This window comes from Anopheles ziemanni, chromosome 2, assembly GCF_943734765.1.
Source record: "Anopheles ziemanni chromosome 2, idAnoZiCoDA_A2_x.2, whole genome shotgun sequence".
NCBI classification, from domain to species: Eukaryota; Metazoa; Arthropoda; class Insecta; order Diptera; family Culicidae; genus Anopheles; species Anopheles ziemanni.
In genome coordinates this window covers 61,198,277-61,213,155 of record NC_080705.1, presented here as the reverse complement: position 1 = coordinate 61,213,155, position 14,879 = coordinate 61,198,277, and the positions used below count along the sequence as shown (strand labels likewise).

General features: G+C 45.3%; 1 protein-coding gene across 1 annotated transcript in view; it reads left to right on the top strand.

Moving 5' to 3' along the window:
* LOC131287533 (serine-rich adhesin for platelets) overlaps nt 1-13,747 on the top strand; it is a 72,320-nt gene extending 58,573 nt beyond the window's left edge. The window contains exons 2-9 of the mRNA XM_058316629.1: nt 1,814-1,960; nt 2,042-2,185; nt 2,363-2,479; nt 2,703-2,827; nt 4,050-4,171; nt 4,591-4,731; nt 11,180-12,935; nt 13,005-13,747. Coding sequence (XP_058172612.1) covers nt 1,814-1,960; nt 2,042-2,185; nt 2,363-2,479; nt 2,703-2,827; nt 4,050-4,171; nt 4,591-4,731; nt 11,180-12,935; nt 13,005-13,747 — 3,295 coding nt within the window. The remainder of the gene's footprint in view (nt 1-1,813; nt 1,961-2,041; nt 2,186-2,362; nt 2,480-2,702; nt 2,828-4,049; nt 4,172-4,590; nt 4,732-11,179; nt 12,936-13,004) is intronic.
* The last annotated feature ends 1,132 nt before the right edge of the window (nt 13,748-14,879 follow it).

Genomic DNA, 14,879 nt, shown 5'->3' with positions numbered 1-14,879 from the left:
ATTATCATTTAACACACTTCAATATCCGTTTTCCTGCCACGCTTCGATTCCACGCTTGGCAAGGATTCACTCCACCGAGGTGCAAAAGTCGCCATTAAAAATTTCAACTACAACGGAGAGAACTAACACAAAACCACCACCCTCGTTTCCTAGGACCTTGGCTCGGGTTGTATGAGGTTTGGCATGTGCTGGTCGTGAAACCATCGAACGACCAGCTTCATCGCCATTGGAAACCGACGACGTAAAGCGCCGTTTTTTTGCTGGGGATGGGACATGTGTGTGTGTAGGAGAGAGAGAGGGGGGGGGGGGGGGGAGGGAGAAGGTTTGTCGAACGAGAAAAATCCATCCGTTTTTCCGGACCGCCTTCATTTTGCAACGCGATCTTGCGTCGTCAGCAGCTTTTGAAGGCTGAGGAAAACTGGCTCCTTGTGGCATGCCGTGTCGGTGTGTCGTTAGCTCCGGCACATACGGTGGTCATGAGTGCAGGATGAGTTTTTAATGATGAGAACTTCCGGCACCACTACCACCACCGCTCTGGGCCCGGTCCGTCCTATCCGCCACTAACGAATGCGCGAAGGCATCATTAAACTCAAGTGAATGCCGGCATGGATAAGGAAGTGTTGAGGGAAAAAAAGTGATCCAAACCAGAAATTTTCACCGATAAAAAGGGAAAAAAGGGAAAGCTCAGACGAAGGCAAGATAAAAAAAAAGCCTTCGGCAACGTTTTCCTCTTTCACGTTCCCACCGTCCGCACCCTCACGGGGGGAGGATTGGTAATGAAGTGGAAAGAAATGAAAATCTTTTTGAATTCTGGTTAGTTTCCTTTTTTTTGTATGTTTGCTTCCTTGCTGGGGAGAGGAAAAAGGGACAAAACAACAAACTCGAATGAGAAATTGATTCGTTTTCATTCTTCCGAACCCTTTTTTTTCGTTGCCTGCGTCGCTCTCACCGTCTCACAACTGGTTTTGCCGTACGGTGCGGCAGTTCTTCTTGGCGCTACCCACGTCGAATGATTTGTAATTATTCATGACATACCTTCTAATTGCTTCCCGTCTTCGCGGACGAGACTGGCAGCTGTAATTCTGATTGAATTACGAATTGATAATAAAGTTCAAAAAGCGAGATGCTAAGAGCTATGCTAAGTCACGCGGGCAGTGTGCTGCAAATGTACGCTATGTAAAATGAATCTCCATCGACATCTTTCCCGGTTTCATTTTTAATCAGTTGAATTTACCGGCGGAGAAATGGAAGTTAGTTTATTTGATGAATTCATTTTTTAACGAAAAATCACTCTACGCTATCATGGTTATATTGCAAAATGAAACAGATTTATTGTCATTTTCCATTTATAACGAGATGTCAAACCACTTTACTAACAACGATTAAACGTCTACTATAACGAACATTGTATTTCCTCGGAAATGGACTAACGTTTATGAGCGACCTATACACGAAGCTTAAACTTTTTAAAAATTGCAAAAACATCACTGATAATAGCAACGTTTTTGTTAAACGCATTTCGACAATGTCCAGCAAAATTTAAAAATTTCAATTTGTTTCGTTTCTGCCACTCAATATTGTCGTTGAAACTTTGATATGTTTATGTTTAGAAATAGCATAAGCAAACAAATATATACAGACACAGATTGTTTGATTTTCGCAAAAGCAAATTTTATTCCCCAATCGAAAACCAATTGACAAATGGAAGCGTTTTGTAGCGCTTATAGCTTTCAGATTCGTGAGATATAAATTAAAAACAAACGAATGAAAAAATCATATGTTAACGTAAAACTGTTTCTCCTCTGTTTTCCAGCACACTCGTACCTTGGAAGCTGTTTCGATTCGAGCTGTCCCAGGTGCATCCGATCTCCTCGGGGCTGGAAGCGATGGCGCTTAAAACCACCATAGACTTAACGTGCAATGATTATATATCAAATTTTGAATTTGATGTGTTTACAAGGTAGGTTGGCGAATGCCATGAGCCCGTTGGTTATCTTTATCTCACCCGTTTTTTCCCACTTATCTCTACCTTTCTTCGCAGGCTGTTTCAACCCTGGAATACGTTGCTGAGAAATTGGCAAATCCTTGCTGTGACCCACCCGGGCTACGTAGCTTTCCTAACCTACGACGAAGTCAAAGCACGCTTACAAAAGTATATCACTAAGGCTGGTAGTTATGTTTTCAGGTGAGCGCCATCCCCACGCACCAACCATTTCTCCTTCCAGCGAATTTGCCCGTCGATTTTGCGTCGGATTTTTGGCTTTTCCCTTTCCGGCCTTGGGGTTCGGATTGGGAGGGAAACCCACCATCACCGTCACCACCCACGGCGGAAGGTTGATTATTAATGTTTTAATTATTTCAGATTATCCTGCACCCGGTTAGGACAGTGGGCGATCGGGTACGTGACGCAAGAGGGCGAAATCCTGCAGACGATCCCACAGAACAAGTCATTATGTCAAGCTTTACTAGACGGCCATAGGTAAGGGCGTGGGACAGACGATCCTGCTGGCAGTTAAAAGCGTCGGCTTTTGCTCGCTTTGTTTCTCTATCTTCCAATACAACTTTATTGAAATACGGTACTTTTTTTTTCTTCTTTCTGCACCTCCATGTTCTCCGGCGGCCCGTTTTTTTTTGCGTTCGGCTATCCCGTGGTTTTACGACGTCGGTGAATCGAACAACCCACGCTGCGCTTCACTCCGCAGGGAAGGGTTCTACCTGTACCCCGACGGCAAGCCAAACAACCCGGACCTCTCGTTTGCCGTGCAGAGTCCGCTCGAGGATCATATCACCGTGACGCAGGAGCAGTACGAGCTTTACTGCGAGATGGGTGCGTATCATGGTGGCAGGCCAGGGGTGGAAAGTCAATGCCATCATGTGTCAAAGCGTTGTAAACATCAATTTTGGAATAGTGTAAACGTTGACTTGGCGAAGGTCAATATTTCCTAGCTGGTGGCAGATGAAGGGAGGGGGCATAGTTAGGCTCAGCGTTTATGTTTCATTCAGTCGTTTAACGAGTGCGAAGGTTATACCAGAAATAGAATATATGTAGCTTTGATACGTTTTTGATGTTACAGGAGAAAACATTGAATTAAATAATAGTGAAGTAGAGCGAGAGATGAGCTGAATGAAAAAATACTATACTTACTAAATCATCATTGAAAAGCGTCGATGGCGGCTAGAGCTAAAGAAGCGTCACAAGATAGGTAGAAAGTTAATCTTCATTTGTTTTAAAAACTACAACTACAACTCAAATTTTACAACGTGACAAAAATCGAGAGAGTGCAATAGAAGAGCAAACTAATGATGAGAATAACAAATCTTTTTAGATACTTTAATTAGACTGAACAAACATCACGGCAATTCGAATCTTTTAGTCACTATTTTGTGATGTAAAACGCGAAAAATGAATTATTTGTTGCCGCAAGAGATTTGAATCTTTAATAATGAATCAAGTTCCAAAAGAATAAATGTTTAAGCAAAAGAGTTGCTAGTCGCCACAGCGTTCGAATTCCAATGAGGAATTTAAATTCTAAGCAAATAATTCCAAGTAAGGATTGGGTCCCAAGACTGAGTACAAGAGAAACTACAAAAATTTGAATTTGTAGCAAGGAATCGCATTCTAAACATAGATTCGAAATCCCAACCAGATGCAAACCCTGTTATAATCATACTTACGGGATTCGACTCCCTGTTGATTGGGTTATGAATCCCTAATCGGCATACAATTTCCTGTACGGATTGAAGTCTCTGTGAGGACTAGTTACTCTTTTACTCACTCTTGTGATTCGAATCCCTACTTCCGATTCGAACCTTCCTTGGGATTCGAACGCCGTGTGGACTAACAATCCTTTTATTTGCTCATTTATTTTTATAAGATTCGAAAACCTGTTGAGGATTCAAATTAGAAATAAGTTAAAACGAACTTACTCATTCTTACTCAGTACGCACATCTCTAGAGAAGACACTAAAACTATTTGACCCTACATTGCAGCAACGCTAATGACCATGCTTCTCGTTTTTTGTTTCTTCATGATCCTTGCACCTTCCAGGAAGCACCTTCCAGTTGTGCAAAATCTGTGCAGAGAACGACAAGGATATTCGCATCGAGCCATGCGGCCATCTGCTGTGCACACCATGCCTGACAGCGTGGCAGGTGGACTCGGAGGGACAGGTAAGCGTGCACAATCGACTCCTGCTCGGAAGGAAGGTGGTCCGTACAAAGGTCAGCAACAACTTTGAGACAGCAAAATACACAACGCTTTCGCTCAGCGAAAGCGCAATCGTAAACCGTAAACACGCCAACAATTTGCTTGCGCCTTTGCTAAATGAGGGAAAAGAAACACACTGTAAAATAGCTTACTGACCGAAAGAAACTAACCCACGGCATGCTCAGCTTGCTCCATTGTTTCATACCATGGCCATCGTCCATCCGTGAGAGGCATCCGAGGAGAAGGACACTGCTGCACATCGGTGTGTTTATCCCTGTGTGGTTGTGTGTCCTTCGCTTCGAATCCGGGAAGAACCTCGACTAATTCTACTCTTTCTTTCTTCTTCTCACTTCGCGATGCCGAATCGTTCTCCTTTCCCCAGGGCTGTCCGTTCTGCCGGGCGGAAATCAAGGGTACGGAACAGATCGTTGTCGATGCGTTCGATCCGAAGCGGCAGCACAACCGCAACTCGGCCAACGGGCGCCAACAGCTGCAGAACGATGACCACGACGACGATACGGAGGTACTGTGAGCTCTCTGCACCCTTGAGTGTGTGTGTATCTCCTTCTTGTTCCCCTCCCGCCCGTTCACTCGCCATGTGTCTTCAACTTCACAACCACCCATCAAATTGGCCAACACATCATCCCGCACACGCAGCGCGCGCGCTTGCATCCAAGATCCAGACAATCTGTTGATCAGCGGTGACGACCGACACTGCCCATCGCATCGCAAGATGCATCCGGCGCACTGTAGTGTGCAGCGTGTTGTTGTATGTGGCGTAACGCATCCTTGCATACTTTCCGCACAATCGCCGGCCACATATTCGCACCCTACGCTCTCCTGGCTTGAGATTGTCCCTGGCTGCTGCCTGCTGCCCTCCTCATTCATCGACATTGCATCCGGTTTTATTTGTATTGTTTATGTTCCATCCATGACTTGTAATGATAGCGTATAATGTTGTTGTTGTTCTATTACAAATTGTTGCATTGGCTGCCAATCACAAACTTCACGATTACATCCTTCTTTTACCCTTTTTCCTTAGAGTCAGTAGTATTGCTTTCTGTTTCAGTAGTATTTTTAACTAATCAGTCAATCGGTACAGTATTTCTACAAGCTATAAATCTATACCAAATGATTTCGTTTACATTCAAAGCCGAACGATCCGATAGAACAGTATTTGCCTTGACTGGCAAAACCATTGAAATTGAAACATTAAGACTTCTTCTTATAGCGCCTATGAAACTACCAACTTGGCTCAAGGAAACATCCCACATTTGTTTCAATTCGAGAAGGGATCATATAAAATCGTATTCATTGTCCAGACAACATGCAGTTGTGCACTCGATCACTCGAATACATCGTTCGCGTCCCATCATTCCCATCCTCTTACACTTTTTCCACCGTGGGTTTGTCATGTTTTGTGTTTCACTTTCTTTTCCGATTCGATAGTGACCGAAAAATCTCACATGATGCATCCGTATTTAGTTCAAATCAATTGAAAGAGAGCGATAGAGAGAGAGAGAGAGAGAGAGAGAGAAAAGAGAGTTGGAAACTTGCATCCATCTTCATGTGCCTTCCCGTTCACGAGGAGCTCCTTCTATTTATCTAAAGCATCTGTTTATCTAAATTCACTTTATTAATATTTGTTAACGAGTGCTACCATTGCAACCATTTCAACGAAAGGCAACAGGATTAGGTCACGGCTAGCGAAAGGAACTGAAACACCTCCAGTTGCGAGTTGGTTTTACCACTAGGAAAATATTCAGTCATTTGATTTTGTTAAAATTAGCCGTGAAAATTAGTATTCGAACGCACGTCAAAGTGATGTGGACGAAGATAAGATATTTCATATTGATTTGGCGCTTTCCAGCGGTACGATCTAAGCTTTCTTGATGATCTTGCTATATCTTTCTCTCATCCCTTAAAATCCCAGTCGCTAGGTACGTAACATTATTTAACTTTATGCATATTTCTGCTAGGTAACAATATCGTAATTCAAGTACCAGTTCTTATTAGGCCGTCTCTTGATGGCGACCTTTCAGGTTTTTTTTTCATTTAATCTATGCTATGCTGTCAGCTGGTCTTAACCTTACGATTTCTTATCAAACTTTCTTTTATCTTACACTCTACCAAACAATGGCGCATGTAGCGAGGAATAGTTATACTTTATACAACACTCGAATTGTAGACAACAGAAAATACTCTCTTCCGCGCGGAAGTATATAACGAGATAATAACTTTCCCATGTGTAAAAAATTAAACGCTGCTGGACAGAGGCTTCCGAAAGGCTAAGTGTGTACCGGAGGGATAGTGGAAAGAGTATCGTTTCGACATATACTGTAAATAACTAGAAACTAGCTAGATGATGGTACACGATATAGGAAAAAAAATATGGTGACTGCCACTTCGTTTTGGCAAATGGCAATAGAGTTGCGTGAATGCAGAGGACAAGTATCTTAAAACCTTGTGATGATTAGAAATTTATATCGATAAGCGTATGTAGCAGCGGTCTACAGTTTAGCAAATAAGTCTTCGGTACTCGGTAGGGCTATTGATTAAACAAACATTTACTCAAACAAAACAACGTTCGTTGCAGCGAGAAACTTTGGAACGGATCATTTGCCATTTCGTTGCTAGAATATGTGCACATATATTTCATTAGGCGCGTTCACTTACAGGATTAGCTGCTACCGCTCATAAAGCCCAAATTTATTTCCCCTTAGGAGATTGTGTACGGCAACTTTGCCCGTTTTCTCCATCAGATATTGCTTCCAGTTTATCTAATGCTTAAGATATTTATTTGCGACCTTTCCGGTGCCTCCCACAGATGCGATGTTTCCCAATTTCATTCCAATACAGACAGTTTTCCCAATGGCCTCTCTTTCGTAATTACTTTTGTAACGCCCTAATAAGTAAAACAAAAATAAGAGGAAACAACGTTCTGCTACAATTACGAGAACATATTGATATGAGGAAAATGAATCGTTCGTAAATAGAAACTCCAACGCCTCGGCAATTCTACCGATGGAAAACAGAACTCTAGTGGATAAGCAAAATAGTTCGTTCAAAGCGAAACATAGAACGGAACGATGATTATTATACATTTTATATGCGCCAGCACGATAGATAGTCTAATTTTTTAAAAATAAGAAAATTATCAATAAAAATAAAAACAAGCATTAGAACAAACGACAGTCAACTCAAATGTGTGTCCACACCCATAATAGTTCATCCGTTGCACCCATTTCATCTAGGATCAATGGCGTTGTTTGATTGTGTGTGTTTGTGTGCGTTTGTTTCGTTGGAATATGCACGCTAATTATTCACTACAATTTCCCCGTTGGCGGACGGCCACCACCACCCCCGTTTCGCACCCTTCGGCAATTCGATCAAATTTGTATTTTTGCAACAGGACAAATAGTTATATTTTATATTTGCATGCCGTTTATGTTTTCGCTTGGTTTATTTTTTTCATGTAGTGTATGCAATCGTACCACTTTAGTGCATTCCGAACGGTTGGTTAGTATGTGTTAGTTTTTTATGGTTCGTGAAAGAACATACACACGAAATTTATCGAACTCGCCAATTTACCTTCACTATTATTTAAGCCAATATTCGCTCAAATGGGAGCCATTCTTTCTCGGTATAATGGAAATTCAAGCCACACCAAAGTATCGTACGGTTTCAAACGGTCCAAGTTAAACGCTGTCGATGAAGTTTCCAACCGAAAAACGACCTACATGCCGTAAATCATGCATAACTTTAAGGCACCTAGCAAATAATACATCACTCTACGCGCTATGTGCCTACGGAGTCGGTTATTTATCCACCGATTTTGCTAGCCATTGCTCGGTACAACCGGTACTGAAAAAGCGCCCGCCAGGATATGCCGGAAAAAAAGGATACAACACTGGCCGGCCGGGGGTGGTAAACATTATAACCACAATGGAGGCGCTCGTTCAAGCGCGCCCTAGTTAGCCAGTTCGACGGTTACCAATGGTTGTGTCTGAATATTGCATCAGCAGCCGCCACGGGAAATGAAACGATGGCGATGCGCGCCCCGTTTCCACGGAACGTAGGAAATAATGCCGTCCGGTGAATGGCTTTTAATATCGGGGGAAAAAAATAAGAGTGAACAACCAAAATAGGCGATATGTTTTAAAGTAAAAAAGGGTATCCGTACACTTTGACCCTTTATTTGAAAACTCCTGCCTTTGCACGTCGACCGGAAATCTGCAAACAAGGCCCCGAATATCGGCCGGATGTGGAGATTGATCCATTTTCAATCCCCCTTTCAATGGAACCGAAGCGAAGGGTATTCTTCGCAGAGATGAAACCTACCAAGATGGGATGTCCCTCGCGTATCTCTTGACCCGTGTAAACCATGCCATCTTAAGTAGCCTTGTTCATGAAGGTCTTTGAATAATCGGCAATGCTCAAGCAATTGAATAAATTGATCGCTTTCGTGAAAAAGGCAAAACTCCGGCTTTCTGGACGAGGGATTCAAAATCTACTTCATCATTCGATCGCTTGACATATCCTTTTCGTAGCTGAAAAGCGGGACGTGCTTTGTCAACCTCCCGTTAATAACGGTGAGTTTGTCAAGGATTATCTTTCCCGATCGTTCGCGGTGGACGTTTCCCTGTGCGTTTGTAGTGGCATAATGGAACTCAATAAAAAACATCATCGCACGACATTAATCGCAACCGTCCCGGAGCACGTTTTTTACAATCTCCATTATCAAACTATGATTGAAAATTGATTGGTGAAATAAGTCATCGTTCCCACCCACATCACTTTATGTAAATCCCATTGCAAATCTTTTTTTTATTTCATAGTAAAAGTGAAAGAGGGAGAGAGATGAGTAACAGTAGGGGTATACTATTTGGTGCAAGCTTTTCCGGTGAGGTTAAAGATTTTAATAATTACCATTTACTGGTGATGAAATTAATTGTTTCCCCATCGCGACCACCTCGGTTACTCCGGCGTGTAATTAAAACTGTGTACCACAAAGGGTAGCCATAAAAGCGTCGCTTAATTTACATTCTGATTCAATCAATCGGGCCTCACGAACTTTCAGTTATATTTTGGAAGGAGAGGTAAAAAAAGCCTCAGAATGACGGAACGGAATATTATGCTTCCAACCCAATAAAAAATGGGGTGTGAAAGTGTTTTATATCTTTGTTCCAGGAAAATGTTTGCAGCCTGGCATTGTTTGTTTTATTTTCTTCAATTAAATGCTATGTAATTGTAGTATAAGTATTTTTTCATCCAATGTGTATTTTTAAAGCATACATGATGACGGATTATTAACCTTCAATCGATTCGACGAATATTTTGTCTTTAATTTTTCCGATTTTGGTGGCCATCTGTTATGTTTACTACAACACTTGGTAAACCTTCCCTCACATTAGTTATCGTTTCTTTTAGAATGCATTGTAATATTTGCAATTTCCATTTTATCATGGTGATTTTATTTTTTCAACTTCAATTTTCTAAGGGTGCCATTGGTTTTTTTTTTATTTTCTCGCGATGAGTTATTGTTTTCTTAAAATATCGTTTCTTCAATTATTTCGGTTTTCAATTGGCCCGCCTTCTTTCGCCACTTTTTTACCTCCCTCTCCTGATAACTTCAGCAGTCATTAATAGGAAAAAACACCGGTCTTACTGTTTGTCGATCTGTTATGTTTAGCAAGCGACTTTTAGCAGCAGCTGCAACGTCGTGGGCAAATCTTCCCACGCGGCAGGAGTTCCTTCGTCCGTCCTTCCGTTCATTTTAGAGAACATTGGCAATGGATCCACCTTTGCAAATTTTGTGGAAAATGTCAGCCACTCGAATGACCGATGGAAACAGTTTTTCCTGCGTCCCACACTTGTAGAAGAAGGTATTTTAATACGTCCCTATTACCCACGTGGAAAGTAAAGATTTGTATCTAAACAATCAGACACCACCGTTTCCATCCACAATTATTGCTTGGAGAAGTATGGGTGTATATATTTTTTTTCACATAGGCATATAAGAATTTGCAAATTTTTCAAAGACATAATAAATATTTTAATAAAGTGGAACCACATTCACTTCGGAACTGAAGTAGATTTTGAAAGTATGTAACATAACTAAATATGAGACTTGTTTAATTATTATGTGCAAATATGAGAATGAACGCATCCATTCTGCAAACAATAAAGATAAACTCAATGATTTTACTCGTTGATCAAAATATGTTGGTCAAATAACCTGTGTGTAGTTGCAAAAACTGTTCTAAATGAAGTATCGTAGCAAAACACATTTGTTTTAAGCAAAATGGGTCGAAAACACTACGGTACATTTAAAACGGTACAACTACGGTACAACACTACGGCACAACTACGGTACATTTAAAACAACATCAATGCTGCAAAACGAACAGGGATAGCTTGTTTTCTCACCCGGTGATGCACATTGAAACAATATCCCCAAAACGGTTAGTTTTGTTTGTTTGTTTGCATTTATACGCATGTTTTTCGTTTTCTCAAAATATCCAGGAATGTGTGTGAGTGCATGTCTGTTTGTGTTGTTTTTTCAGCTAAACATATTTTCTTTCTACAGCACTTTTCATCCTTTTTTTGGCCGAACTCAAATTTTCCCGAGGAAACCAGCTACCCTACTCTCCTCCGAGCCGATTGCAGCCCACACATAACCTCAATTATGCACTCGGGCAGGTTCAAGATTGTGTGTTCGTCCTGCCAGATCCCTCCCACCTGTGTTCCCTATTTTTAACATTTTCCGGTCGACGATTACATACTAAATGATTTTATTCTCCGGTTCTACTTTTTCTGTGCACGTGTGTCTGTGTGTGTGTGTGTGTTTGTATGTATGCGACACCCACCTTTCCGCAACAAAAAACGACCGTGGCCTCCCGGTGATGCAACCCAAAAAATCAAACTTCACACTCAAACCCTCCCCCTCGATCTTTGATGGATCGCTTCAGGACGACTTCAACATCGCCACGTCATCCCTGCACGCGCTGAGCAATAGTATGACACTGGCACGCAACAACAATGACCGCCAAAGCCCGCACTCCTCGCCCCGCTTGCCCCGACGCCAGCTTCAGCAGCAACAACCTTCCGGCCAGGCACCATCGGCACCGGTTCTCTCCAGCAACGATATCTACGCCGGAAGTCCCTCGGTGCTGCTGATGTCGCTCGGCGGGTCATCGAGTCAGCAGCAGCACCAGCACCACCAACAGGCGCAAGCATCTTCCTGCACCGCACCCGGAAGTGCAGCATCGGCAAACTCATCCGCCATATCATCAACATCATCATCATCATCGTCATCGTCGTCGTCTGCTTGTTCATCATCCACCACCTACTCCTCCTCCGCCACCGCTTCCTCATCCACAACGTCATCATCGTCCTGCAACACCTCCTCCGCAGCGGGTGTCGGTCACACGCCATCGTCCACCTGCGCCGGATCCTCGTCCCTGCAGCCACTGCTAAGCACCCCGGCGGCCATTGCGGCTGCGGTGGCCGCATCCGCACCATCCCAAGCCGCGGCCACCGTCTCCCAAACGGTCAACGGGAACCTTGCGACGCATACCAACATCTCACTCAACGGCGCGACCAGCAGCAGCGGCGGCGGAAGCAGTTCCAACACCGCAGCCGGCGGACACAATCTCGTCAAGTGCAACAAATCTTCATCCTCTTCCCTTCTACCGCAGGGTGGAGCCTCGTCCTCGTCCTCGCCGTCGTGTTCCGGTGGGACCGGGCACCATCAGCCGACGCACCAGCAAGCGAACCGGTTGAGTGCACCGGTCGGTTCCGGAAGTGCCGGCGCCAGTAACTCCCCGAGCAGCTACCTAATTCTGAAGGCGCTCAACAAGGCGCTCTCGAGCGATGTGACGGTGGCCGCCAGCGGCTCGATGGAGTCAATCTACCAGCACGGGTATCGGCAGAGTGCAACGACGCCACCACCGCTTCCACCACGTAAATCGTCCCCCGGTATTCTCAGCAGTAACCTACCACAATCGGGGGCGCCTTGCGAGAACCAGCGGCTACAGAAGTCGTCCTCGTCGGGGCGTGGAGGCCAATCGTCACCGCTCCAGCAGCAGCAGCAGCAGCAGCAACAGCAGCAACACCAACACTTGCAAGCGAATGTGACCTCCCGGACGCAAATCAATGCCGCCTCGAGCCTGTGTAACCTCTCGAACCAGATCACCAGCGGGCTCAATCTATCGCGCAGCTCGGAAAATCTCTCCTCGCTGGCCGCCCGGTTGGCGGCGGCAAAGGAGGGCGGTGGTTCGGCGGAATCGACCTACCTTCCCTCGCCGCACCCCCCACCCGTGCCGAAGCATCAAAACATCGCCCAACCGGAGCAACACCACGGTGCATCCTGCCCGTGCGCCAACGCGAACACCAGCAACAACACGGTTGATCCGTTCGCCGGCGCTGGAGATGGCTCGGCGCTAGACAAGGTGATCGTTGGGCCGGCGGAAACGATCGTCGGCATTATTGACACGCGGCCCCCGGAAGCACGGCATCCGATCATCCTGAAGGTGGACGAAAAGTCCGACCAAAGCCTGATCCTCACGACGGCGGGCGCACTCACGCCGAACAACGTGTACCAGTTCAAGCCGACGCTCGGCGGGGGCTCGGTGAGCGGCAGCGGCAGCAACCTGAACGGGCTCGTCACCGTGCAAACGGTCAGTGGCGGCAGTAGCGCCAACAGCAGCAGTAATAGCACAAACAGTAACAATGGTGGTGGAGTCACAAACGGATCGTCCGAGTCGACCGTCAGCGCGAACGCCACGTCAACAGCCTCGACGGCGGCGACCACGACGACGGTCGTGTTTAAGCCGGCACCGGCGCAACCCCAACCGACGCCCCAACGGCAACCACAGCCACAACCGCGCACCCAGTTCGGACAGTCGTCGCCGGCCTCCAACAACCACCAGCGGCACCAATCGCTACCGGCGAACAGTGCCGCCGTGGGGACAAAGATTCTTCCACATCCGCCCTCGAAGTCGATCACCTCGTCGCAGCTGGCGGCGCAATCCAAGGGCTCAACGACGGTGGGCCATCCACTGCTATACCAGAACGTGAACCTTCCGTCCACGGGCAGCGCTTCTACCGGCGGGTCCGGCGGCCTCTGTCCGATGAAGGAAGGCGGACAATCGAGTGCGAGTGGTGGAAACCGGCAGCAGCAGCAGCAGCAGCAAGCGGCCCTTACGATGGTGGCCAATGTGTCCGGTAGTAGCAATAGCAACAGTAGCAGTAACAACAACCATCTATCCAGCTCCAGCGGTCCGGCCAATGCCGGCAATGCCGGCGAACTGCGGATGCAGGTGCTTGCCGGAGGCTCTATGGCAAACTCGGCGCTGAACAACAACAACAACTCGAACGTGCCGTACGAAAACATCAACCTGGAGTACATCGCGCGGCTGATGCAGGAAGGCTACTCGAAGGAGAACGTCATCACGGCGCTCGGCATCTCGCGGAACAACATTGAGATGGCGTGCGACATACTGCACGAGTTTGTCAGTAAGAGTGGCGGGGGTTGAACGGCCAGCGTACATAGGTCATCCCGTTGCCAGGAGAGAGAGATTGAGAAAGAGAGAGAGCCACGAAAGCGTGGAGGAATTCAATGAAGGTGATCGTACGACTACGAATTTCGTACCGGATTTTACCAAAAGGATACTTTATCAAAAAATACTGTCGAACCCCGTGAATTTGCATCACCACGCCTTGTTTGGAGATCTTTTTTAAACTTTTCTCGTAAGCTTCGAAACATGTCAACGTTTTCGTCCTGCCCAAAATTTAATAAAACTATGATGATCTATCAGGACAACCGATAGAGATGGGCACGGCTTGCGAACAACTCATACCACCAAAGGATACAGAAACGATAGGACAATGAGATAAAGCAAGATAAATACCAGAAAAGCGGCATACAAGATGGAGAAAACAGAAGGCAATATTTAGAATCGACTTGAAGGAAACGCTATCAGAGTGCATCGCCGAACGGTGGAAACAAATTTAGATTGTAAATAAGTAGTTAGTTAGGATCTGGCCATGTGATGACGAGAAGTATAGGCGATAACAGCAGCAATATCGTTGCACGGGATGGGTACGGACGTATGCAGCAATTAAACGATATTGCAATAGTCACCGAACATTAGAGGAGTGTACGTTTAAGCTGGTTTTTGAATTCACAAATTTACCGCGTGTTGAAAATTAGGGACTCTATGTGACCAATATGTGACCTACCATTAGTAACGGCTCTGGTGGCCTGTAGAACTAGAAGGGGACACTGAAGCGAGTGATCTGAGTGTAGGTTTGTGTGTATTCGTTCATTCATGAGAGAGTAAGGTATTATTCTTTCATCAAATGGAAGCTTTACTTTAAGTTCCTTAAAGACGAAGGCGGTGATTTCAGACGGTTGCGCTCGACTAGATAGACTTCCGGTAAATAAATTACCAGCCGGTGGGACGGGTTTGTTCGTTTACGGTTGATCGCCAATCATTTCCCCCTTTCCCCCCACGCAGGGCGCATTCATACGAACTATGGCTATGGCTCTAGCACCGATTCGTACGATCACGGGTGCAATATTTTCATATTGATATTTAACATTCCCAATCGCGGAGCGGGGCTGAAATAGTACGCGATCGAATCTATGTAAGCGCACAAGAGGAA